Source organism: Epinephelus moara, chromosome 15, assembly GCF_006386435.1.
Source record: "Epinephelus moara isolate mb chromosome 15, YSFRI_EMoa_1.0, whole genome shotgun sequence".
Lineage (NCBI taxonomy): Eukaryota > Metazoa > Chordata > Actinopteri > Perciformes > Serranidae > Epinephelus > Epinephelus moara.
In genome coordinates, this window is record NC_065520.1 from 6,078,234 (window position 1) to 6,100,445 (window position 22,212).

Here is a 22,212-nt window from a genome sequence, read left to right on the forward strand (position 1 = left end):
AATTAGAGTATATTTAAGAGAAAAAAAAATTCAGATATTCTCTGAGATTAAAGTGGTAAATATACAAGAAAAAACTCTGATATTCTCCAAGATTAATGTGGTAAATTTTCGAGAAAAAAAATTGGACAATCTAATGGGAAAAAATTCAGGAAAAAAAAAGAATTATCTTTGAGATTTAAGTGGTAAACTGACAGAAAAAAACTCAGATATTATTTGAAATTAAAGTGGTAAATTTCCAAGAAAAAAACTGAATATTCTCTGAGATCATCATGATAAATAAACAGAAAAAAGACCCCAGACATTCTTTGAAATTAAAGTGGTGAATTTATGAGAACCCCCCCCCGGAAAATCTTTGAGATTAAAGCGGAAAATGTACGAGAAAACACTTCTCAGAGATTAGAGTGGTAAATTAATGAGGAAAAGAAAAGAATATTCTCTAAAATTAGAGTGGTAAATTTACAGGAAACAATTTTGGTTATTCTCTGAGACTGAAGTGGTAAATTTACACACACACACACAAAAGAAAATTCTCTGAGACTTAAGTTGTATATTTACAATAAATAATGTTGGAAATTCCTTGAGATTAAAAGGCTAAATTTCTGAGGAAAGAAAAATGGATATTCTCTGAGATAAAAGTGTTAAATTTACCAGAAAGTCAGGTGACATATTAAAAAGAGTGATAAAGTCACTCATTTAGCAGCTTTAAGTCAGCTAAGCCTAAAACTAACAGCTAACAATGACCCAGGTGGGACACAAACTCTGGTCTCCTGGGTGAAAGTCCTGTACAAATTCATCCATCACAACTGTCCTCCCTACATGGTCTTTGTTACTCTTTATACTACGTCACCTGACTTTCTGGCAGCACATTTGTGAGTTTTTTTCTTGGAAATTTACCGCTTTAATCACAGAGAAAATCCCATTTTTTTTCTCATAAATGTATAACTTTAATGTCAGATTTTTTTTTACCAACAAATATGTGCAGCTGAAGGAAAAGCAGACTGATGTTGACGCACTCACCTTGGTAAGAGACAACAGGATGCTCCTTTCGACTACAGTCTGCTGGTTTGATGTGAGGCTGCTGGGACAGACACACAGACGAACAGATGATCAGCACGAGGCCACAGGGGGAGAGGGCCCACGCCCCCCACCCTGACGTAACCATAGTTACAACCACATCCAGTCTTCTATCAGGTCCTCAGGAAACACCTGTCGGAGAGGAGAAGTCGGTCAATTTAAGCACATTAAACAACAAGGATGACAACAAATCTTGTGACCAAAATATAAAGCTTAAGCATCTGTAATAGCACTTTACACTTCTGCACACCCTTCCTTGCTCTCTGTCCGCCTGTCCATTCATTTAAATTAGTTTTGCCAGCCCAGCAGTCTTTCTGCTGGCTCTGTCTATCTGCCCTGGGTGTCCAGCCCCTCAGTGTCAGCAGGACTCGGTCATGGCTAATTCACCTCAAAAGGCCAGAGCCGCCAATCTCTCTAATGCCGACTCTCAAACCGAGGGTGCCATCAACAGAGATCTTTATGACTGAGGAGAGCTATTCAAAGACGAGCCTGGGCCCGGAGCCAAACAGGGGTGTGAACTTTGAACTGTGAGACACATGAAGGGTCTTTGTATCAACATCAGAATTCATTTATACACATCAAATCTGCTCAGAGACTATGATCCGATGATGACCAAAGGCCCAGGGGCCAGAGCAAAGGCTCTTTTACGTAGAGCGTGTCACAAAATGGCACAAAAAAAAATTAGCTGATGATTTAGGCTGCATCAATGCCAGCACCTGTGTCAGGCATACTGTCAAACATTTGGTCATGATGTTAAACAACCTGCAGTGAAGAGCTGAGATAGCAATCTGAGAAGTTCCCTCAGTGATGCCAAACTCGAAGAATGAGGCAAACAGTTGAAATACAGCAGACAAATGGAGCTCTTCTCTCACCACTGTGTGAACATACGGACATCCAGGTCAAAAGGATGACGCCAACTCTACTGTTACAGCATCTCACTGTTATTTTTAGCATGAGATACACACAGCAGGGGATGACATGCCCAATCCCAGACTGCTGACTGAATCTGTAGCTCGCCCCTCATCTCTGCTTTATGGCTGATTTATGGTCAGTGTTACATGCGTATATGGACAGAGCCATCTGCGTTTTCTGGGTTCAAGTCATCCATAGTTGTGAATGTTTTCTAAAAGCTTACAGATATGGACAATACACAGCAGTACCACCACAAATCATGGGGGCAGTGTAACATGTGCTGTATTTAATGAGCTCGACGACCTCCTCCACCGTCGCCATGTTTGTTATTGTCAGAAATGTTTGACTCTGCCCTCTCTTGCCATCAAGTGGATGTATCTATGCCAACTAAAGTACGATCACAACGTTTGAATTGAAGAGACCTATTTTGCTACATAAAAGGAGTATAAATGAGCATTTAGGCTCGAGGCTACATTAGCTTTTCCTAACACAACACAGAATCTATGACTGAAGTGTTTCTTTAACTGTGCAGCCTGAATCCTGTTTCTGTGCTGTTTTAATACCTGTAGGCAGTTAAAATGTCCATCAAACAGTTGAAGAGCAACAGCTGAAAGCAGAAGACGTGTCAGTCGATGTCTTAGCCATGAAAACAAATTGCACCGAAAGCAGTTAAACTGTCAGCTGAAATCAGCAGAGAACAATAAGTGGGCCTAGTGTGCACCGTTCATTATCAAACTGAAGGATACATTAGTTTAAATTTGCATGATAATCAAACCATTTATTTATTTTTAAATTTCACATTCATTACAAAAAATACTTCTTGTGAGCTACAGTTTAGCAGGTTTGTTAAATGTCTCCCACCCTCCTTTAACCCTTTAACTAATTTCCTCGCAGCTCTGGATAGTGGAGGCGGTGAATGTGTGCCTGTCTACTGCTCACCAGGAGGACTGAATGTGTGTGGAGGCAGAGGTTTTTCAACCTGCTGGGTCTGACATTGCTGCTTAACGAAGCGACAGGAGCAGAGCCTTCACCGCTGGCCTCGCTTTTGTTCTGTGGCCATGCTCCTCTCACCGTGCAAAGGCCGGCCAGTGAGAGGCCTAGTGTTCGGAGACTTGTCTATTCAGTACAGTGAGGGGGAGCAGCAGCAGACGTCAGTCAGATTCTTCAGGGGCATTAGAAAATGTGCAGATGGGTTCTCACTCTGTAATCAGCCCTAGTTAAAAATGAAGTCTGCATGCTAATTTTAACAAGTCCTCATATCTGAATAAGAAAATACGTTGTTTGTCTGTGCCTTCCAAATGACTCATATGAGCATTTTCAGGAACACCACCTCTGTTAAGCTCATGCTTAATCAATTAAAAGTACTTAATTAAGGCTATAGAATGATCATAGTCATGGTTAAAAGAAGACAACACTGACTGTTGGTAGGAGATGGCATGCAAACAAGACACTTGAAACTTGGTGTCCGCCCAATCACACACCCCGAACATCTTCCTGAGAGGTTTTTCAGCATTTAAATAATATTAAAGCACTTCTGCCTCGGTGTATGAGAAAGGACAGCCATGGCCAGAATAACCACAAGAGGTCCCTTGTCAGGAAAATGTAAATACAAGTCCTCTTAAAGTTGGAGTTTAGGACTTTAACATATAAATGAGCCTCTGTTACATTCAAGCTTTCGCCAAATGAGTTCACACAATGCTGATTAAGCTTACTGCCACCAGGGAAAGCTCTCTGTTTCTCAGTATAGCAGAGTTTTGGTGTCAGTCATAGACTATATAATAAAGACAGACAACATGACAGCTCAATTTAATTTTTCCCAAAGATGGTTTCTGTCATTTTTGGTAGTTCTTATCACTCTGGTGTACATTCAAGCGTTTGCTTTTCTTTTGAGTTCGGTTTTAATTAATTTGATGATACAAAAAGGGGAAATGACATCATGACTGACAACTGTGTGGGCCAATTGGTGTTCTCGCGACTGGTTGGATGGGTGAGAACTTAACATTGCTGAGATTGCTACTGCGCAGGCTCCAAATGCTGTTGCCAGTGCAAGATGGCAGCAGCCATGTCCTGAATATATGGCTTAATTTATGCACAGTGGGAGGAAGAGGAGATGTGTTGTCTAGTTTTATATACAGTCTTTTTTGCATAATTCTGATGTTTTCTTCTGGTACTTTGTATGTTGACAGTTTGAAATGAAAAATTAAGAAAGAAAAAGAAGTGGGGACAGACCATAGTGGCTGAGCAGCAGCTAGGAGGAGCTCTGGCAGAAGCTATGCTAGAACATCCTAGGAAGCGTCCAAGAAAAGTTTCTGGAGAGGATGCTTCCGATAAAAAAGAAACAGATTAAAGGATTAAAGTAAAAAAAAAAAATACTTGAAGGGAGTGCTCCTACAGGTATTCATAGTCATTGTGTATGTAATTGCTTTTATTGCCAGAGGGGGGAGACAAAAGTTCAGCACTCCAGCTTTAAAATTTGAACAAACAGTCTTAAATAAAGACCTCAAAAGCTTGTTTGTGTTGTCAGCAGTAGAGACTACAAAGTTGATGTTTCCAAATGTAACTTGAGTGATCACAATGTGTTCTCAATGAGTAAGATATTTTAGGTTTGGGAGCAAACCAGCGTTGACCAGAAAGTAGGAAGTAAAGGCGAAAAACATTCAAGCCTGTTTTCCCAGAGCCATGAGCGTGTCAGAACACTCAGTCATTCATGTAACAGCCTGTGTTGGAAAAACACCATAAAGCCTTAACAACCTGTGGGGAGATTAGAAATACAGAGTCTCCGATTCATGTGACCTGTATGTGTTTGGACTGTGGGAGGAAAACCACAGGAACACGGAGCCAACATGTGACCTCCACACAGAGCGGAACACTGCCAAGGTTTTAACCCTCCTGTAGCCGCCGTGAATAAAGTTTGGTTCACTGTATCACTACAGCAAAATATATGACAGGTGTATACTTTATCTTTTAGCATCCATTGCAGCTGCAGTTATGGTTACAATTCTCGTGGGATTACAGATCCTTTGAATGTCTTCCAGAAACTAGAGCCACTGAAAATGAGTTGTGTTGACCAAAGCGATGATAATAATTGGCCTAAAGTCATTAAATGTGTCCTACTCTGCAGAGGGGTCTGTTATCCATCACATGTGGAGACCCTGCAACAAAAACAGCTCACTGCTAACTACTTTAAAGCCTTTGCCCATATATAGACAGCTTACCGGTCCTCTTATTTCACTTTGACTTTTATCACCAGCATGTGATTTGTTGCAGTGACCAAGTCTACAAGCCCTGTATGGGAAAAAATATATATTATAGTACTACCCCTATGGATGTATGTACACATCAGGATAGCTTCAGCCCTTTAAATCAGCGGCTCCCAAACTTTTTGACTTGTAACACCTTAAAAAAGAAGCTATATTTACTTGTGACCTCTTGTCACAGGTTGCATATATCGACGGATGCTGGCTGGTACAAGGAAATGGTGATTTGTCTTTCTCAGATTCATTTATTTATAGGGGAACGTCGGTGTATACTGGACCCTATTTGCCCATGTTTTTGTGTCTTGGTGACAAATGGGAAGACCAGTTTTGGACACTAGCCCAGTATTGAGCGAGAGAGCTACAGCTGGCAGCCACAAAACAGGCTGCAATATAACCACTCGCGGCAATATGCACTGTCAGTTTACGTCCACCAAAAGGGATTGATTTTGCCACTGACAGGCTCAGATTGCTATCTGAAGTGTCTGACAACGTATGGAAAGGATCCCTACAGAGACAGACCTGTTTGTTACAGAGTAAGATCATTTTTGTTCAACCAGAAACAGCCAATAAATTACCATCACCACAATCACCTGATCTTACTCCTCAACAAAAAGGTCCATCTCTTTAAAAATCTTTCCATAATGTTGTCAGACACTTGGAATAATAATCAGAGCCTGTCAGTGACAAAAACAAACACCTTTAGTGGATGTACATTGACCCGAGTGGTTACATAGCAGCCTGTTTTGTGGTTGCAGGTTGCAAGACTCTCACTCAAGACTGGACCACTTTAAAATATTGCTGTTCCCATAAGTCACTGAAACGACACAGAAACATGGGAACATTGGGTCCAAGTTGAAAAACACCAAAGTTGCCTTTTAAGTCCTTTTTCAGGACCTGTGGCTGTGAAATTAGCCAGTCATTCAGAAGCAAAAGCAAAGAGTCAAAAAATAAATTGCATGTTTATCATCTTTAATGCTTGCGCTACAAAGGTTAGCAGAACTACCTGCAGCCTCCGTGGTCTCTGTTGAAACTGCTGTGACACATTAACAAATGTTTGGACACTGCAGCAGTGTTTCCGCAGCCCTTCATCAAAGTTTTACAAAGTTTACACACTGCAGAGGTTTTTGTGAAACTCTCCATTTTTCTTCCAGAAGCTGACGTCTAGTTATTGGACTTTAGAGTTGGGAGAAAGAAATTGAGAATCTCTGAGTTGGGTTTTTTTTCCGTGTGTGTCTGCAAGCTCCAGAGACAGATACTGATCTTAAGATTTTAAAGCATGCTTGCAAAATTAAAGCAACATGGAAGTTGAGTGTTTTCGTGAGCCTCCCTTCTTTATTTCAAGAACTTTCTATTCAAACACTCTTGGCTTTGTCTTCAGACAAACTGAAGCAGTAGAACATTTCAGTCTTTTCAGGAGCCAAAGGGATGGCCCTCCCATGGTGTGTGTCACTTGGATACCTTCACTGCTTATAGATGAATGAGTTGATTCGATGGAGTGGAGAGTAAAGCATGGATGAATCTCCTTTGTGGCCATGTGACCACTAAGCTCGCTAAGTTTGAATGCGCCAACAGGGCAGCCATACTGACACTGTGAAGGTGCTATTTCTTATTCTGTCAGGATGAGTGAAACCCCTTCAGTCATTTCTTACAAATCAGCCATTATAGGGAATTATATGTCATGATCTGATGACAAAAGATACACAAAGACCTTGAAAATGCTTAATAACACTTACACCAGGATTACACAGGCTACAAAATGAGCATGCTGAGACATTGGGTTACATGTTAAGTGTGCTTCATTAAAATCCTGACAAATCCTCTTTACTAAGGTGATATATGACAGGGAAATTAATTACAAGTAATTATTTCCTCATTCAGAAGCCTGGTAAGTTGTTCCTCCGTGGCATTAAAAATAAAAGGAGGGAGTCCAGCGTTTGACCTTTGTGTATCAGCCTCTTGTCTAAACTCTCTTGTACTTGGACGTCATCCAAATATCATTAAAAGAAACAGTGAATCCACCCCACCTCCCTACACCGAAAAAACCTGGGATCCCAAATTCCTCCTTAAATAATGACGGCTCACAAAACAACAGCTGCTACCAGAAGCAAACTCCTAAAAATCTCTCTGACTGTTACAGCAGCAGCTCCCACATGACAGCAGGTCTCACCTATAAAGTAGTAATATTAATTACCAATAAAGTCAGTTCGGTTGGAGCAAACGGACACTGAGAGGGCATCCAAAGTCTCTCCATCAAAATATTCAGAGAGGACCATTTCCGAGGCAGTGTTCTCAGCTCCTTCCTACTGGGGTGAATGGCCTCTCTGTGCAACCTGCCAACTATCTGCCAATGGCTGCTCTCTTTTACAAGTGAATAGACTGAGTTTAGCCACAGTTAAAAAGACACACTAACGTGCCATGGCTGCGCCACAATGGCCGCTCGGGTAATTTGCCAAACCTAATGATGCCGGTTTGGCCCCGGCTAGAGGAGGTAGAGAGCAGGAATCCTAAAGAGGCACACAGCTGCACCGATCCCTCTCTTCCTATCTCCACTCGCTCTTCTCCGTCTCCCTCTGTTCTCTTATCATCAACTCTATTTCTTATGCTGTCTGGGAGAAAGACATAATGACAGGGCGTAATAACCAAATGCATACCTTTTGCTTTCTCTGAAATGCTTCACCATCAGGACATTCTGCCTCTGGAGGAAAGTCATTAGACATGACTGAAAATGTCTGCCCAATCATCCCTTACAATACCTGCCCTGCACCGCACAGCAGACACACACAGTTGGGAGAACGCTGGTGAATATGTTGCAGCATTTAGCAGCTAAAAAGACAGATATTTCCCTCAGGAGTTGCTGGAACACAATACAGAGCGAAAAGGAGACTGAATATTGGACTTAGATTAATCCACTGCTGATTTAACAGCACGGGCCAGACAATGTGACAGAGCCCACAAGGAAAAAAAAAAAATCACAGGGGAAAAAAATATGCTTGACTTTGTGCGGTGCTCTGGCCTGTACCTTTTGATGTTGCCATTTCTGTATTGCCAATAAATGGGCTTAAAATGATTAGATGACTTGTATTTGGTGCCCTAACAGTCATAAAATTAAACATCAGTCATGAGTGCTTTCTGATTCATCATTCTTGTTTGCAAATAAGGCGTGGCTGATGTTTGTCCAGGTTTGACAGGTCGTGAAGGTGCCTTTTTTTCTAGTTTTAGGTGGCAGGAGTGAAAATTAGTTACACTCAATACTAGTTGTGTTATGGTCTCAGTGTGATGGAGACAGCTAAAGTTGCCTGATATCAAACAGAATCATCAACTCATCAGCGTTTTCCATCTTCAGTCAGACACTGTGTTCACTCTCACAGATTTACAGGGGGAAGGGGGGTTGAATTTTACCTAACCAATCACTAGAGACCAACATACTGGCCTCAATCTAACATCATTTTAAGTCCACACTGATGCCAACATACCTATTTTAAGAGTACAGCCGAGCAAAGCAAAACAAACTACGATGTCAGGTGATAATGACAAGATATGTCAACTTAAAACAGCCTTGATAGCAGCGTCTATCTCGTCTATAGTGCTCGCCATCTTTGTTATTACTCCTCATTGGTTCTGGCACACCGCTTGACAATGCTTGACAACAGCTAGACAATGCCGTTAGTCCTGCCTGTGGCGGTGACTGGTTAATTGTGAGTCCCCCAGCAGCACTCATTGTTTGTTTTAACTTAAAAACTGCCGTTTCATGTCACGATGCCAGACCAGAATCAGTCAACTCGAACCCAGTTGGAGAACTGTTAGATACAAAATAGGACATAGGCTTTACAGGACATTGTCCCTGCGGAGGGCCGTGAACAAGTCGTAGCCCTGGGGCACATGGTACTTTAATGCCATCTTGCATTTATCAGGTGGCCAGAAACACAGCTCTGTAAAGTGTGAATGAAGTGTGTTTTAAGATGATTTAAGAAGGCAATTGAGCTAACATTAGTCTTTGGTGGAGAGACTTGAATTCAGAAGATGTACGGTTGTATTTTTCTGTTTAATAATGAAATAAGTGGAAGAATTATTAGACTGAAAAAGCTAAGGGAGCTTGCAGAACATCATAAACTTGCCGGTCGGGAGGGGAGTTGGGTAACGCTGCACACAAATACCGTCAAATATGAAATATCCGAGGAAATTTCAGGAAGGCATGAAGGTATAAAAAAATTCATACTACCCAAGCCTAGCTCAGAGTGAAATGATGTATTTGCCTCAAATTTAAATAGACAACAGCTGTAATCAACAAATAAGACACTCTGCAGAGGCTATAAATCCTCTTGTCATCACATGACTGATGCTCCATCTTAAGGTCATGTGATGCCAACTGAGCCATCTTCTTGACAACTGGCCAAGCACCATCGAAGTTCAAGTATTCTTATCATGTTATCAAAGAAGCGGTCGTCTCCCTCCAACAATGCTCATTAAATATCTTTAAAAAATCACACAAGTAAAAGCAAAATCTGAATCTAAGACTTAATTAGTACAAGATACAGGGCTTAAATATAAACAAATGATAAAAGTAATATAAATTTGTGCAGTGGTACGTAAATGAATAAACGAAACATAAGTGGAATTTAAACAGGAACGTCGCAAGTTTATATGCATATTGAGATAAGATGAGATGAGGTTCAAAACTGTTTCCAAAACTAATGAGTTCAGCTCTGACAGTCTTCAAAATAGAGTCCCAAATAAGCTTCGCAGAGGTAATATGATGTATAGCTATTGTATTGGATTTAATTAGATTTTAACAGTGTTTACACAATACTGTCCACCCCATGAGGAGGTTTTGTAAATGGAAGAAAAATATTCCAGGCATTATTTCTTAAGTGTATCTTATTATGGTGTGCTGCAGAATACAAATGATTGCTTTGAGTTTTATTATCTCAGTATGACGGTGAGTTTGTGTTCCAGAGCTCTCCTCGCATTTATTCTTAAATGTACCTTTGAGTGGATGTTTTGCTTTTCGTTCTGCTGCCCAGTACAAAAAAGTGCAAGTCTGGGTCAGTCTAATACTATCATACCAGCTGTCTTTGTCTGTGAAACTCTTGGGTGACTAACAGTCGTAGTACATCAACGATTAATCCATTGCATCGAATTAATTGATGCTGTTGTCATGGAGAGGGAGCTCATAAAATCTAGTCCTTATTACAGACTAAAGCACATGTGAGAGGATTACTGTGATGCCAGATATGACTAGTGTTTTCCAGACATGCTCCTAACTCACTCTCAATAAAAATGCCATAAAAAGAAAACCAAATTAAAGATCTGTAAGTCTATCTTGATCCTATTAGTCATCTATGAGGGTGCAAGCCATGTTGCAAGCAATTATTTTTGGGGAAAATGAGAGAATAATTGCAATTTTTACATACAAATTGCCAGGTGCTGCTTCTAGTCAAAAATATTCCCCAGTATCCGAGGTTATAATCAGTGCAACATGTGGCTCCCACTTGACAAAAAGCCAATTGTGCTTATATTGAATAGTCAGGCTCCAGAAATTACACCCATTCAGACATAATGTTAGAATCCAGACTGGAGCTATTGATCCAAGCTTTTCCTCTGTCTCTCCTCTGCCTTTCTCTCCTAAACCATCCCCATGCCAATTTCAGCACCCATGCCTCAGACAGAACAAAGGAAATATCCACTACACATTACCTGAACACCCCCCCACCCCACCTCCTAATGTTAACACATGTCTGTCCATGCAACATGTAGTCTCCGCAGGGAGAGACAGAGCGACATGCGCTGAGGATGGGAATGAAAGGGTAGCAGGGAGGGAAGGAGAGGTCGGGGGTCATGTTATAGATCATTAAATCAGAAACTAGCCTCCAAGGGGGGGAAAAAGACAAACTGACAGACAGGCAGAAAAACAGCCACAAAAAGTGGGCGACTTCAACACAAAGCCAGAAAGGACACAACACAAAAGAATAAGTAATTGCATTGAAACAGCCAACCTCCACACACACTGCACACAGAGATACATGCGGGAAAATAAACTTACTTGCTCACCATCACCAAACTGATCCGGGAGACAAACGGCTGGCACAGATCCTTCACATGGTGAGAGGGAAAGAAAGAGGTATGAGAACTTGTTACACATCGGCACACAGTGGCACGCTGACCAGAGTGTGTGCAGGGAGGTGGAGGGGGGGAGTGAAGGGGTGTGTGTGTGTGTGATGGGGGAGACGGGGGGGGGGGGAGCAAAGCATTCCTGTTTGTGCAGAGCAAACTTAACTCTCTGAATAGAGAGGGATGTCTGCCCTGTGTGCGTGTGTGTGTCTGGATTGTTATCCTAAGGAGATCCAGTTTCAAATTTAGGCAAAAATTAGGTCAGATTAAGGTTGTTAACGGCCAAACCGGCTGCCAGTGACATCCTCGCCGCAATGGATTCAGAGGGCCAAAAAAGTAACATCCAAGAATCCAAGGAAACTGCAAATACCTTGTTGATAACACGATATTTCAAACATTTAATCTGACTTTGCTATTTCATTCTGGCCTTGCCTTTAGTGGCAGCAAACGACTTTTGAAGTGGTTTTACTGCTGCAGACAAATGTTCAATGTTGGAATAAAGTCATGAGAGTTTTATCTTTGTTGGTGTGCGCTGCTGTGATCTCAATCGTTCGGTGTAAGTTGGTCAGAAAACTCTTTTTCTTATCTTGATGCTCCAATAAAATCAAACATGTTTATGTAATTGAAAGTTTTTAGTCTTGGCTCTGACAAATGCTGAAGTGCAGTGACGTGAACACTGTCAATAACCAATAGCTGAGCTCTCCCCAGCACCAAACAGGAAGCAGCAAGCCAATTCATGACATTTTAGATCAGTTTCTCTGAAGCCTATTTGCACCGAACAGACAGCTTGAATCATGCGTACACTGAAGTTACTGTTAAGGAAATTTCCCATGAAATTTCATGGGATATAAAGTAGTCAAACTAGGCTATATCATCATGGATAGAGGCCACATAACACCTTTTTTGCTCCAGTTTTACAACCACTTCCAGTCAAAACATTTTCCTATGAGAAACTCTCTGCTGTGAGAAGAGCACAGTCTCTTTAAGTGCAAACCAGAACCCTAAAAATGTAGGTTTACTTATAACAATTAAAAGGCATTGAGTAAGTGAGCTGCTGAAAACTGTGGGCTAACTTCTTTAAACCAACTATCGACATCTGAATCAGTACACATAAAGTGATCTGAGGTTAATTCTAAATAATTTGGATACAAAATGAGTCTCAGTGTTGGTCGAGCACAGCTGCAGTATCATCAACGTGCAAATGAACGAGGATGCAGAGTCAATAGCAAATGCCATTAGCTCAGACAAACATTTTGTTTGTCTAAACAAAGAAACCCCGTCTGGCCTCCAGAGTCACCTGATGGCCAGCAGAAAGAGTCACTGTTTGCTGGTACAGTCGATTGACTGTGACCCATCAAAGACAAAAAGAGTCTACTCCCTGTATGTGTTGACTGAGTTCCTTTAAGTCCTTCAGGTTCATTCAAATTAAGCTCTTTAATTGCACTTTTTTTCCTCATGCCGGAAAGGTTTTTTGTTTGTGATATATTTGTGATATTTACTTAAGCAAGCCAGTGCAATGGTGACATGCTTCAGTTGTGTATCATCCCTGAACGCAGCTTTCACAGTGAGTAGTGGAGATTATAGGGATGGCTGCAACCAACACCAGGAAGAAGAAGATTTTTCTTTTATTAAAGGAAGAGCTTGGATCTTTTGAAGTGGTGCTGTATGAGGTACTTATCCATGGTCAATATATTACCTACAAGAGATAGCAGTTGGCTTGTCCCCAGTTTGGAGAAGCAGACAGAAATGCTGACACGGACACTAAGCAACGTACTGCTGTGGACGGGGGCAGCAGCAAAACATATTTCAACCACCAAAAAAAATCACTATTGGTTTATGTGTATGCTACATATAGAACATTTTCACCTCTTTAACTTGCGGTCAGACAGTAATTTCTGAAGGGTAACTGAAGCCACTCTCTTCGAAACCAGACTCCATAGAGAAAAACAGTAATTTAACATCACTGAACACAGGAGCTGTTGGTCTACCACCACCTTGATCAGTTAGTTTGTTGTGTTATTGTGTGACTGTGACGTTTTCACGGGTTAATTCTGATTCATCAAAGTCACACATAACACAAACTAACTAACAGATCAAGGCAGTGGAAGACCAGCAGCTCCTGTTTTCAGTGATGTTAAATTGCTGTCTTTGTCAATGGGGTCTTGTGGCTTCGACGAGAGCAAAGATGGGGGACTCAAGCTCCCCGTCCAAAGGGCTGTCTACAGCAACGTAAGGCAGTAAAAATATCCTTAGTGTAGTGTACACTTAAACTTTTATTTATTTTTTTTAGCTGGCTAAAATACATCCGCAGCAGTGCTTTTCTTTTCTTTTGTGTCGTACTCCTGCCTAATTATCCAAACCAGGGACACGCCGTCCAACATCTACTGTAATGTACTGACTATGGCTAAGTACCTCACACAACCCCACCTTAAAAGATCTGAACTATCCATTTAATGCATGCAAGATAAGTCTAACATTCCATATTTACAGAGGAGAACCCTCGAACTATTTTAGACCTCAAAATGCAAAGCGTCATCAACATTCAGTGATAATCTAAAGTGCTATATCATAGCCAGCTGGATTTGGTTGAGTTTCTTGAAGATGTTTCACTTCTCATCCAAGAGGATTCACTTCTAAACTGAATTGAATCGGTATAATTGCACTTTTTTCCCCTCAAAAAGTTGTAAGTGTACCTTTAGTTTGGACTATTTTATCACATATACAGTGCTTGTATGCCACCGAGATACGTTTTCTCTCTGTTTTCACCTTCTGTCCACTGCACACAGTGTCTGAGTATTTCAAAGATGGCCTCTGAAGTGGATAAGTCTGGTGACGGCGCCTTGGGCTTTGTGGCATGGAAGGAGAAAAGAGAGCTTTTGGAAGGAGACTAGGTGAGCTTGGTCAGGAAGGGAGATCTTCACACTTCAAACACTACAGTGGACACATGTCCTTTTCACACATGATGTTTCCAAATTAACTGTCTTAACATGGACATACTCTGTGTCAACAAGCAGAAGGTGTGACAGGTTTTCATACTGTTGACAGCGACACTAGCCATGCCTGGCTACACAAGTGCCAATCTGAGAAGGCGAAGGGGTGACCTCCTATTCAGCAAATTAATGGCACTAATAAATCATATCCACTGAAAAACGACAGGATCGTTTAGCTTCCCGTGTGCCCAGCAGAGCATAAGAGATAAATAACACTTCCCGGCCTCATCCCCAACCTTTACAGAGCAGGACATTCATCTCTCTCAGCCTCAGTCTTACCACAGCAGAGTACCAAACCCCCCTGAGACGATGAATGGCTCGTTCCTGTGCAAACTTCAGAATGACCTCCTCCGGCTCTGTTTTTACAGCCCTCCTGTCACTGCTGAGGCTGAATGATTACAGGCACAGTGAGACGCAGGGGGGTGCTGAGCGAAAACCAAACCACGATCGGTGAGAGATGGCCAGGTTTGAACATTACAGAGAACACTTCAGGGGAGCAAAAAGACGGCCTCCAAGCTGTCAACTTAACGAGTGAATATGATAGTGACTTCTATATCACCTTGTATGATTCTGAAAATTTATCACTTCAAGTTTAGAGCATATTCAGCTACCTCTGATGGCCTCTAAATGCCAGCGTCTTTTGAAAAGCTCAAAATATTTATGGTGCGTCCACCTCTGAGCACATTAGGTTAAACTCAAGTAGCTGTTACGAGCATTTTTGTACCATTTGTGGTGTACGTGTTTGATTATCTGTCCTTTATAGCGATCATTAAAAAAAAAAGCGTAAAATTAAGCATTAAAGCTTAAAACTGGACCAGTATTAAGCGAGAGTGCTGCAGCCAGCTGAAAAAAAGGCTGCAATGTAACCACTCAAGACAACTATGTGCCATCAATGTAAGTCCACTAAAAGTGGTTGTTTTGCCACTGACAGGCTCATACTGTTATTCTAAGTGTCTGACAACATTATGAAAGGATCCCTACAGAGATAGACCTTTTTGTTCATCTTTCCACTGTTCCAACAATCACCATAAATACCAAAAATAGCAGGTCTGTGCATTTAATTCTTCTCAGGCAGGCTCAGGTGTTTGGTGTTGCCGGAGCCCACAGGAATGACGCTCCGCTACGCTTTTTTTTCTCCAAGTGACAATAACAATATATGCAGTTCACACAACCCAGACGAAATTAATATATCTTTTTAATGCTTGGAGATCCACTCATTATTAAAAGTGTAAGTCATATAAAAACTAATTAATGGTCAAAGATGTCACAATGAAATTTAAGGTGTGTTGATGGATTCCCGTCATCAACTCATGCATTTAGTAACATTACAAGTTACCAAGAGGCAGCAAAAAATCCTTCATTTTATAGTTACAGTCTACTTATATATGTATAATTCCCCATTGTATGATCAGTGGTTACATAAGTCTCAGAACCAGCCACAACTCAGCCCTGAGCAGAGTGACCATCCGCTATTAACTATCAACTGACTGCAGTGTTCACAGCTCCACCTGTTAGTACCAGATCTGTGTGCTAGGTACCCCAACAGAGGGGGGACCAAAAATGGGGACGGTACTGAACAGTTCCATTGGTACCATCCACAACTTTTCAAAACGGAAAAAAGTGTACCGAACTGAACCGTACTGTACTGCTCAGTGGAAATGGGGCAGGACTACTGGATGGTGGAAGTGATGACAAGCCCAGTTTTAAAGGCTGTTGTTCCTATAAGCCACTTCGACAAAAAAACATGGGAAAGTAGGGTCCAGGTTGAAAAATACTGAAGTTATCCTTTAACCATATATGCAAAATGCTAATCACGTTTTTGCTGTCCTGTGTATTGTACACCCATCCACCTCTGGAGCTAAAACATCACACGTTCTGGATTAGAAAAGACATTGCGGGTGTATGTAATCAAGACAGGAAATGTACAGCTAATCACAAACCTACTGTAAGTATTTATATGAATTAAGCACATTAGTTAATCTCCAATGACTTCCATTAATCCATGACCAGCTGCAAAGGAGGCCTACAGTGGTTACCCAACAACTCTTAACCCCCAAAAACCAGCACCTGACCCCCCACCGCCAGCCTCCCACACGCGTCACAGCCCTCAATGGATGCCTTGTCCGGCACATAGCGCTCCACTGTGAAAATGGTCTGTGTGTCACAAAGAAATATTGACTTTTAACGCTTCAAACATTCAGCTCGCTCCTTTTCTAAACAAACCTGGCTGTGTTGATTTTTTAAAACCCAGAAGTCACTGAGGTTTACCTTTCTACTGGAGCAATAAAACTGTGCTTACAGGAGTCTCACACACACACAAGTAGAGGAGCAGCGTTGAGGTTAGACAAGCAGCCCAGTGAGGACACTCAAGAGTAAATGGAGAGTTTAAAAATTCTGGGGAAAATGTTAATGTGAAAAGTTATGAGAAATATGCTAAATATGACACATCAAATTCCTCTAGGTTAGTGTAGGTCCAGGACGTGCTTTGCCTAACTTAACATGAGCTATGAGCAGGGGGGAGCTGCTAGACTAGGCTGACCAATGTGGGGGAAAATCTTATTTACACTTCCTATGTTGTTTATTTACTTGTGCAGAAATAGAAATGTAAAAATGAGAGACTGTGGTTTTCAGAGCAGTTAGCCTTTGAGCTATTTCTTGACTGGGGGTTAGGTTAGCATCTCAAAACTCCTTACTAAAACTGTCACTCACTTGTGATTAAAAGATTGGTAGTTTGAATCCCTTAATGACTGCTCTGTGTTTCTACTATGCTAAAAGGCAAAATCTCAAATATTGTTCAAAGACTGCGGCTTTCCACTGAGTTTTCCGAGAAAATCACATAACTTTCCCTGAATAAATAAAGGTTAAACACACTCTCACTCTCACACATACACACACACACACACACACACCGTCTCAAAGACTAAATTCTGGGGTCTGTGAGTAGAGAAAACCTTAACGCCCGGCCGCCTGTCCATCAGCCCCTCAGCACTAAACTCGCTCTTTCTCTCCTCATCCATCTTTCTCTCCTTTTCCACTTCAGCCTGACCTCATGTGAAACTGCGGAGGTCTGTGGGTAACACACTCAGGCGTCCAGTTTAATGATTTAACGCCACTTCCATTTAGGGGGATATATTAGCAGCCAACACTTGTATGTAGTGAAAGCTCTTAGCGGCTCTGTTTCCAGTAAGCTTGTGTTTGAAAAGTGGTGGAAAATATGATAAAAAATAAATCTCCTGTACAGTAATGTCTTTGACCATAAAGTATCAATGAATACATCTAATATTTCCTGCATGGTTGGTCCTTGTCTGTTTATGATCACTTGCTAACTACTTTTTCTTAGAGGTTTCTGGATCTGTTTTTCATCCTCAGCCTTTGGCTTCCATTCATTTTACTGGGGTACGAACAAAAGCATGGCTGACGAAAAAAGGAAACATGATGGATTAAAGCTGATTAAACTGGTAATTACCTGCATTTTAGGTGCAAAATTGTCATGACCCTAGCTATTCGAGAGCTGTCACCTTGTCATGTTTTAGAAAAGCACGGTAGGGGAGCCTAGTCTCTTAAATAGATTTATTAAGTTATTATTACCTAACAGAGTGAACAGTAGGCATGGGCTGTGTCAAGGTATTAAGGTTTACTTGGGTATTTATAAATCCCAAAGTTATTCAATACCGTCAAAAGAAGAGACGCTCCTCTTTTTAATAAACTGATACGAAGATGCTGTATTGAGGCGATTTGTTGTAGTACACAGCACGCACCACCAGAGGTCAGTCTCTACTGGCAGAACAAGCAGCTGAGCTGAGAACGATGGCGACTGCGAGCGGTCAGAATAACATTACAGGACTAGTAAAAAAGAAAAATGCCTCTGCTTCTGTTTGGGAGTGTTGTCACATATAACTTTATCTTGCGTTTACGTCTTCCAGCTACAAAAGCAACTCATTAGCTACACGATTTTATTCAACAAATCATCTCCATTCAGCCCACCGATGTGTTGGTATGCGCTGTGGCAACAAGTGTCATTAGGTCCTCCAGCAAGAAGGGCGTTTATTTCCTATTTATTCATTATTCTATAGGCCATTAAGCACTTAAACCTAGCAACACTTGTCTAAGTAGGCTAATTGCATATTAGAAACACAGCACTGTAACGATTTCAATCAGCGGTAGCTCAGCTTTATTGTTTTGTTGTTGTTGTTTCATTTTTAACACAAAACTGTAATATACCACATACCCCGTTAAAAATGTCATGAAAGTATGAAGATATGAGAAATTAGACTATTTACCCACGCGTAGTAAATAGTGCATTCATCAGTAAAAATGTGAAATTAAGGGTTTAACATATCTTTAAACTGAGAAATACCATAGCAGAACAAAAAATGGGACAAGCTGTTCCTCTAGTTTTGTTGCTCACTCTGTTACCGTATTATTTTGTCTAAAAGGGTCCTCTGACAAGGAGGATGGAGATAATTCAGGTGTATGTATTCATTATGATAGTTTAAATGTGAAGGCAAAATACTGAAGCAAATCACAACTGTATTAGCTTTTAACAGGATCAGCCAGTGTATTCTGACATTATCATCTAAAACTTGTCATGCATAATTTACTGTGAAATGTGATTAATAGTTACTGCAGCTCTGCAAACTGCCACTTTAAACAGGTGGCATGCCAGTCTCCATTTAATCTGTATTCATACCTTAAAGAGTACTTTTTGTGTTTATGAATGCTGATGAAGCTTCTGCAGCTGACATTTTAATTTAACTTTTCGTGTAATTCCCAAAACCTTCCTCTGCACTAATACACCGCGGTGCAACAGCATGATAGCACTGATATAAGAAGTACTTATTTTTCACTGTAGCACCACAGCATGCGTTCCGATGTGTTTTTCAGAAATACATTTTACTGCATTAACTGCTGCACGGTACATGTAAGCCGAATTGGAGAGCGGACCCTAATCATGGATTTCATAAATGTTTTAAGGTTATTGATGGTTCCCTGAAAGCTCCGCACCATAAAAACTTAATTTTTGAATTGAGTTCGGTGTTAAGTCTTTGACCGCCGGGACTAAATGGAACAAAAAGCGATAAGAAGTGTGGTGCTGTCTCGCAAAAGCTCACTCGTGAAATTAAGTTTGTACAACTAAATGGTTCTCGAGCTTACCTTTCACTTTTTATTCATCATGGAAGTCCTGCTGCGAGATTAATCAGTCAGGTTTCAAAGACGGGAGGTGGTGCAGGTTCACAGCAGCCCGCTATCCAGAGGTCTGGACTCTGCTGCGGCTCTGTGAACGGGAACAAGTTACAGGTTTAATTCAGACCAGTAGGGGTGCTGTCAAGAGCCAGGGTGGACCTAAAGTGTTATCAAGTCTGCAGCACCATCTGTTAGAGCAGGAGTGAGGCTCATCTGTATGAAAAGTGAGCAGCCAGAATATTAATAAAACTGAAGGATTTCACATGAGTGTGTGTGTGAGATGTGAAACAATCAGTGTGAAAAAACTGAGTTAACACTGCTGGCACAAATTTATGGTACAGATATCAATGTTAAAATAATAAAACTGACCCTTTGGTGCATTTGAAGACAAGCCCTGAGTAACCTAGTGTAACCTTTTGAATGTTGGGAGAGAACAATAAAATGGGCAATGACACTGGTATAACAAGTTAAGACAAAAAAGACAAAAATCTACTTAACACTATTAACTTTTTCTTGTCCCGAAGGCCACCAAATGTCTTCCAAATCTGTTGCAGCTGTTTTTTACATGGCCGATCTGATCTGCAAACACACAGGTGACTTCACTGGCAGAGGAAAAAAAAATGCATTGCAGTCATCACTGAAAAAGCATGACTGCCATCTGCTGGAACATTGCTTGCAACCTGCACTGACATGGTTGAGCTATTAACACAACTTGCTGTAATCATATAACTCACGTGGGCAGTATACTAAGTTTGTATATGAAGGCTCTTGTTGTGCATTTCATCCTAAAGTTTCCAAAGACACCAAACATGTCAGAGTAAGTGCATAGATTCAATTAGGTGTTGGAACGGTTGGAACAAGCAGATATAATATGTGATTATTTCTCACAAACTTTCTTTTATGGTTTAACATTTACAGAAAATAATACTTTTATTTTGTATTCAAAACTCAATTAGAAGTTCAAAATATAATGTCCATAGAAAAAAAGGCAAACAGTCAAACAAATTAATTATAAGGTTTTTTTTTATCAATTCCAATAATATTTTAAAAATGTTCAGTGTAAGTTATTATTTTTCACTTGAGCCTCAGCCTGTCTGAGGACATATTTACTGTGTGGGGGAGCTTACGTTCTGCAAATGCAATTAAAACTTGTGCTTTACAGGCTGATCCCAGTTATCTGAAAATGAATACAGTAAAAAATACCCCTCAACACTTTATTATATTAAATTGTATGTGTGACATAATGCAAACCTACACATAAAGGCTAATTTAAATTCTGTATATTTGCATTCAAATTGTTCTTGTGACATTGTCAAAGGGTTTTCAATAAGCAAAAGAAGTGAGATTTATAGAAAACATGACAGAACAGCTAACTTCATATATGGAATATGAAAAATCCAAATTATCTAGTATGATAAACTGTAAGCTATATTTAGTATTTATTAAATCTTGGCTAAAAGTAGGTCCACACTTACAGCGTAAATCAAGCTAACCATCATCTTTTCTACGAAGTCATAGACAACAGTGGAAGAAGTATTGAGATACTTTATTTGTTAATTAATTAATCAATTTTTAAAATAATAAATTAAAAGTGGAAGTATTAGTGGCAACATACATTTAAAATGCATTAAAGTAATATTACTATAGAGTCCCCCTGTGGAGGACTTAAAGAGTGTCAGCATATTTCAGCAATCTTTACAGACACAATTTATCAAACCAAACTATCATAACCCTCTCCAAAAACAAGAGAGTTATAATTCAATGTTAGATCATTACTTTTACATTTGAATGCCTGTTTTTAGTTTCCTGGTGGACATCAACTGGAAGGGCTAATTTTGCCCTCTTCTTCTTCTTCTACAATGTTACAATGTTTTAGTAGACTATACAGTGTCATAGCCTGAACTTTATTAAAACTAACATTATTTAACTCATCTAGGTGAAGTTGTGGAGGTAACAAGAAAATTATGATAACTGTTATGCACTTAAACAGTATAAACCTAAATACATCACACCAAAAACTGTCATGGTGGAGCTCCATAAACTATGGTGTTCCTTGAAGGCAACATTTGAATTTTGACAATTTTGCATTACTTAATTATCAAATAAAGTACATTTAACAATTAAAATTGACACTTTAGTTGTCTATTATTGCAAACCCATTTTATCCAGATTGTAAAATGACAGAAAGAGATGTTTTCAGACCATTTTTGAAGAGAGAGAGTTGAAACCCCGAAAAAGGGACTCAACATGGCCTCCAGGAAGTCAGTGCAATTAGTTTCCTTAGGGCCATGGCTCTTTATTTTTTAAGTATTTCAACATAATTAAATATGTAGTGTGTGTGTGTGTGTGTGTGTGTGTGTGTGTGTGTTAATGGCCAGAAATGGGTATGCTATATGTAGGCAACATGGTATAATAGAGGGATAAGTAATGGTGGAAGAAATTACAGATACTTTATCTAATGTAACGTTATTAATTTCACAGTGAAAATACTCCATTACATAAATCCCACTTACTTCTTTAAATAGTAGCTCAGAGAAGTACTAGTGGCAAAATGCACTTAAAATGCGTTAAAGTAATATACTTTACTTAAATGTAACTAAGCTAGCAACTGTAGCTACAAAATATAACGTTAGTGGAGCATAAAGTACAATACTTCCCTTTAAACTGTAGTGAAGTACACATCTAAA

At 40.2% G+C, this 22,212-nt stretch overlaps 1 protein-coding gene across 2 annotated transcripts in view; it reads right to left on the minus strand.

Annotated features, from left to right (window-relative positions):
• LOC126401969 (semaphorin-5B-like) overlaps positions 1-19,616 on the minus strand; it is a 41,611-nt gene extending 21,995 nt beyond the window's left edge. Inside the window, exons 1-3 of one of the 2 annotated variants that reach the window (XM_050063572.1) lie at positions 19,496-19,616; positions 11,292-11,333; positions 1,018-1,206 (exon numbers count right to left, since the gene is read on the minus strand). In XM_050063572.1, the coding sequence (XP_049919529.1) occupies positions 1,018-1,162 (145 nt within the window). In that variant the 5' untranslated portion in view covers positions 1,163-1,206; positions 11,292-11,333; positions 19,496-19,616. Of the gene's footprint in view, positions 1-1,017; positions 1,207-11,283; positions 11,334-19,495 lie in introns of both variants that reach the window. The other variant, XM_050063571.1, reaches the window with a different exon arrangement.
• Positions 19,617-22,212: the final 2,596 nt, after the last annotated feature.